Here is a 6,000-nt window from a genome sequence, read left to right on the forward strand (position 1 = left end):
GTGTGTCTATGTGTGCACAGGTGTTAACAGGTGGGATATAAAACACTTCCGTCTTCAGAATCAAAGTCCATGAATAGTGTTTTCAGTTGACACACCAGGATGGTGAGAAAACGTGCAGACCCTATAATCACCAACTAATCAAAGCGTGCACCATCTACCGCTAAAAAGTGAAGGACGAGAAGCAAAGGGACTGACTTAAAGACCTCCCCCACGGTCAAGGGCTCCGTTTCGTCTTTGTGGTGCTGGAAATGGTCTCCAAGGCTTGACGCATGCTACAGCAAGCACCCCACCCCTGAGCCACACCCCTAGAACGACAAGTAGCTAATAGAAACTTTTGGGTTCCTGTGGAAAAAAAATTAGTTCCAAGTCTAAAACCAATCCTGGCCAGGCCTTCTATGGGAAAATGAGGCTTTGGTACGGTATCCGTGTTATTCCCTCAAGCTCAAGAAAGAAATGCTTAAGCCTATGCTATTCAAATGACACAGAAAGCAACAACAGTCAATGTTTTAGTCGGGCAGTATTGACAGTAAATAAAAGGCCTCAGGCTGGTACAAATGCAGGCCCAGTTAGGAGTTTCAAGTCAGCCCAGGGCCAGAGCAACAATTTCTAAAATTTTAGCTGAAGGCACATTTTAAAAAAAACCAACAAATTACCAGAATGGAATGGTCATCTGTAGGCAACAGAAATCTGGGTTTATTACCCAGTAGAACTACACAGAGCCTCCAGGGCAAAACTGAAAATGAAACACCTCAGGCATCTTGACAGCCTTACTTTGTGAAGGCTGGGGAAAACAGGCAAGGAGCCTATACTTTCCAAGAGCACACCCATTTCAGGCACCTCTCTGGCCATGCAGATAGCTTTGTTCTGAGATGTGGCCCCACACCTTCAGCTCCCATGGCATGCTGTAACTGCCTCACCTTTGGGGTTACCTTCAACCACAGCTGCCCAACACTCCTTCAGCAGCCCACGGCTCAGAAACCCATTGGCAGCATTATAAGAGTGACATTGTCCAAGTTTCTGCATGTTACAGGCGTCATGCCAGCCGTCCCTTACTCAGTGATGGGGGAGTGCCACCTCAATTTACAAACACTGTCTGCCAGAGGTCAGCTCCACTGCCCTAGCACGCTAGTTCTTAGAAAACCTTTTCCTTGTCCTGAACTGAAATGGGCTTCGTGTCCCTCCAGTCGATCTCCAGATAACCTACCCCCAGCTTTACAGAGAAAGCCTACAGACTCTAGGCCACCCACTTGCTCTCCTCACCTACAGTCCCTAGCTGCTTCAACTTCTAGTCACAAGAATACCTTGTCTAACACAATCTTCTGTTTGGCTTGCTCACAGACTTTCATTCATCTGTCTAAGGAATTATTCACTTACCATTTATTGATCCACTTTTTAGATAGAAGACACAGCAAGAGATAAGTGACTATATGGAGGTAGGCAGGGATTTCAGTGTGTCTTGTTCATACATTCCCAGAGCTGAAAATAGCACCTGACACACAACTGCCTGGCAGATGTTTGCGGGCTGATGAGCGAGTGAAGTCACACCCGGAACTACCAATTTCCCCTTCTCCTCAGCACAAACCCAAGTCCTGTGTGCTGCCTAAACTCAGAACCACGAAGACAGGTGTCTTGCCAAAGCAAAAGCTATCTCAAAATGCTTCCCTTCAGGGGAAGAACCCTGGAACTGGAACAGTCCAGTCTTCGCTTTTCTACTTCATCTCATGCTGCCTGCTTTGGCCCCCAGTCTCTGCCTACACCCTGAAACAGCACACCAAAGCCTGAGGCACAGTTCTCCTGCCTCAACTGCCTCATTTCCCCACACATGTGACAGAGTCCCTCTTTGGAATCCCACTTTGGCCCCTGGTTTTCTTTCCAATTCCTCTGACTGCTGCCACGTTCTCCTCCTGTTCCACCCGTCAAAGTTATGGTGCTGGGCTTCGGATACCAGTTCTCTCTACCTGTTTCTATAATATATATGATATACATGTAGATCCAATCATTGATTACAAATCTGTACTGTATGATAATGCACCCATAAAACATTTTAACGTCTACAATGTTCTTCCCAATGTAATCATGATATAAACCCAAGTTTAAAACATCTGACCATTCCTATTTAAAATAAAAGGCTTAAAAGCACCCCACATGCCGGGCGTGGTGGCGCACGCCTTTAATCCCAGCACTCGGGAGGCAGAGGCAGGCGGATTTCTGAGTTCGAGGCCAGCCTGGTCTACAAAGTGAGTTCCAGGACAGCCAGGGCTATACAGAGAAACCCTGTCTCGAAAAAAAAAAAAAAAAAAAAAAAAAAAAGAAACAAACAAAAGCACCCCACATACAGGAAACTCTAGTATATCCTCCCAGCACCCAACTGAATCATGTAGCATACTCTCTATTTGAAAGCTCGGAAGACTCAATTCTACACCATGCTCCCTGACTGAGCCTATCTACCCCTAAGGGAGTAAACACCCAATACACTGCCTGCTCCCAGGTTTTTAGTCCCACTTAGCTCTCCTCCAGTCTTAGGCCTACACACTCAGCACTGACATTTCTTTGTAAGTCTCACTGCCCCCTCAAACTCAACAGTTGGTTTGATTCTGGACTCACTAGCTTTCCAGAGACTTCTACAGTCTCTCTTCCATTTAGCTGCTTGAACACTTCCTCTTTAAGCCCTTCTGCCACTCCACAACCAACCATCCGCTGGTTTCTGCTGCTCTTTTCCCATTATTTCCTGACACCCTTCAACCCCCCAACAGCCCCCCCCCAATACCATGGCCATCCCTCACCAGGTTTGCTGCAGCTGGCTGCCTATGACCCTGTCATATTACCCTCAGCTCCAGGTTTCTCTTCATATTTCCAAAATACAAATCTGTTTATTCACCCTTCGGCTTAAATGCCTGTGCTCACTGCCCAGAGTCTTTCGGGAAAACAATGTCCCCTGGCCAGCTCACCAAGCTGACTTCTAAGATTTCAACAAGCCCCCTGCTCTTCCGCTCTCATTACCCTGTGCTCACATGCACACACTGTTGCGTTTGAATTCTTTCCCCCACCTCAGCCTTTCCTATAATCTTCTTGGGAGACACCTCCCCTGGGGGACATTCCTTGAGCTTCTCCAGTCTGTCTTGGAGAGGGAATTAGTGTCCCTTCCTCAGAGACTCCACGATCTTGTGCAGTGAGCTTCTATGAATGATGGAATAAAAATCAATCAACTTAAAAAAAGGGATAGGGGCTACTTCTGTCTCCAGGCCATCAGAGACCAAAATCAACTCCCTCCTTTACAAGCACCTGTACCGATACCATGTGTTAGCTCTTGGTCCTTTTTCTCTAGGCTAAATATCTGAACTTTTTCAAATATGCCTCAGAACTTGGTAGTCATAGCCCAGGTTCCCTAGTTCGTTCTAGTTCCCTAACACTGTTTCAAAGCAAACAGTGAAATCTGAGCTCTTAAAGATGTTTTCCACTAAATCACGCTTAGTCACCGTGGAAAATAACACTGTACTGACACCTGACAAGAGCCAGCAGCTCAGACAACTGTTATATGAACTAAACCACTTTAGCAAGGCTAGCATGTCCGGACCATGGAGAGAAATAATTATTTTACCTTAGACAAAAACCAAACCAAAAACCAAAACCTCCCTGACTCAAAATGTCATAGAGCTGAACACAGTGGTACTCAGAAGGCAGAGACAGGCAGATCTCTCTGAGGTCAGGGACATCTAGGTCTTCATAAGATGTCAGGCAGGATATAGATGTCCAGCTGAACTACAGTGTCAATGGAAAGGTTTTGTTTTTAACTTTTAAACCAAATTAAAACAAAAGAATTCTCCCAACGTGTGTGTGTGTGTACACGGACACATGGATGTATATGCAAGCATGTGGAATCTGAGGTCAACCTCCAGTGTCTTTCCTCAGGAACTGTCCACCCTGTCTCTCATTGGAATGTGAAACTTACCCATTAGGCTACAGTGGCCAGCAAGGAACTTATAGGAATCCACCCATCTCCACCTCCCCAGCCCTGAGATTATAAGCACACACTGGTGTTTATTTATATGGGTGCTGGGGTTTAAACTCATGTCCTCATGCTTTTGTGGCAAGCAGTTACCAAGTACCTTGAAAAATCCCCCAAAGTATCTTTGATTAAATCAGAATGGCCTTTCCAGAACCAACAACAATGATAGAGACCCTAACACTTTGGAGGCCTGAAATATATGTTAACTATTAACACAGAGGGCTGGGCACCTCCAGGGCAGAGAAGAGCTTTGGTGTTCAAAACCATTACTAGGTCTTTTTCACTTCAACTGCCATTCCAAAAGTAAGACCAGCATCTCACACAGCACAGGCACAAGGTATCTCTTTGACACAAAACACCCATTCCTCCCCAAGGTGCTCTCCAGTTGATTTTTTTTTTTGAAACAGGGTTTCTCTGTGTAGCCCTGGCTGTCCTGGAACTCACTCTGTAGACCAGGCTGGCCTCAGACTTAGAGATCCACCTGCTTCTGCCTCCCAAGGGCTGGGATTAAAAGCATGCACCACCATGCCTGGCTTCACTTGACTTCTTGTATCCTATTGTCTGCAAGCCCAGCGTCTGTCCCACTACTCCCACGCTGCCACACAGAACTCCCTGTGCCACACACATAGAGTGGAAAGGCATCCCCTACGTGGAAGTCATCTGATCTGTCTGTCTTCAAATCCAGCTTTGATACATATTCCCCTTGTCATGCCCAGCTTTGATACATATTCCCCTTGTCATACCCAGCTTGATTCATACTCTGCAAAATGGGAATACTTTCTTCTAAGGATTACTGTAAACGAAATGCATTACTACATGATACTCAAGCCACAGGCCAAATATTAGCTCGTTTCCATTCTTCTTATTCCATGTTAGAGAACCTAGGTTCCACTAAGAAAGCTACCATTTATTTGACATGTGACCCTAAAAGCATGACTCATACCCTGCTCTCCAAATCCTTCAAATTGGGAACTGAAATCAATACTAAGAAATTGTCTGCGACCATCTTAAGAAATAATCATTATTTTAAAAACGAAGACTCAACTTCGCATCTTGATACGTATATATACGAGGGAGGTAAGGTTTCACCCATTGTCAGTAACAACCATTAGAAATGAAGGTGGAAAAAAGCAGCTAAAAAGCGGCAGCTAAATTCTTAGCTAACCTTTCCTTGGTAGTGGGTTGTGGTTCAACGGTGTATTAAGAAATGCAAACCCATCCTCCAAAGGGCCTCGAACAGGGAAGGAGTGATCAGACAAATGGGAGGACTGGGTCCCAAGCGGCTACGCGCCTTTACCCCCGAAAGGCTAAAGTCAGCTCCAGAATCCCCCCAGGTGGCCCTGCTCGTCTCCAGAGACCACAAGGCCGCTCCGCCCGAGCCAGATCAAGGTCCAGAACCCCAAAGAGGGCCGCCAAGCCCAGACCGCCCCCACTGCGGCCCCCGCCAGCAGCCGCTCCCTCCCAGGGTCCCCGCGCCCCCTAGCTTCCCAGCTACTCACCCGCTACCAGAAAGAACAGGAGAGCGGCCAGCACAGCCATGGTGCCACGGTTGCTGAAGCGGAGATGAGCCACAAGAAAAGGGACGCCGGGACTGGAGCGAGCACTGCAGCTCGACTGAGTGACGCGCTCCCGAAGGTTCCGATCCCCAAGCCCCTCCCCTTTAGCCGCTCCAAGACAAGGTCTCAGCCAATCGCCAATTACGCCGCTACACGAGCGAGACGTAACCTGGGCGACGTCAGCAATTGGGGCGGAGACGAACGTGATGAGTGGCATGCTCTGCCAATAGGAGTCAAGAGTTTTAAGAACAGGGCGGTTCTGTCCCGCCGGCCCACAATGACCGGTCACGAGATGAAGGGTAGGGCCCGCGGTTAGAGCAGGTGCCCCCACCGGTTGCAGGTTCTCTGAAGCCCACAGTGAGGCTCACTCCCGGGTGTGGACCCTTTGTCCAACCTCCGGTGACGATTTTCAACCCAGGCTTCGGTCTTTCCCGATCT

General features: G+C 47.6%; 1 protein-coding gene across 1 annotated transcript in view; it reads right to left on the minus strand.

The window, feature by feature from the left end:
• Nucleotides 1-5,654, minus strand: part of Atp6ap2 (ATPase H+ transporting accessory protein 2) — a 29,483-nt gene extending 23,829 nt beyond the window's left edge. Inside the window, exon 1 of the mRNA XM_021153168.2 lies at nucleotides 5,506-5,654. Within this exon, the coding sequence (XP_021008827.1) occupies nucleotides 5,506-5,545 (40 nt within the window). The 5' untranslated portion in view covers nucleotides 5,546-5,654. The remainder of the gene's footprint in view (nucleotides 1-5,505) is intronic.
• Between the last annotated feature and the right edge of the window lie 346 nt (nucleotides 5,655-6,000).

Source organism: Mus caroli, unplaced genomic scaffold (assembly GCF_978045245.1).
Source record: "Mus caroli unplaced genomic scaffold, Mus_caroli_1 scaffold_5, whole genome shotgun sequence".
Taxonomy (NCBI): domain Eukaryota; kingdom Metazoa; phylum Chordata; class Mammalia; order Rodentia; family Muridae; genus Mus; species Mus caroli.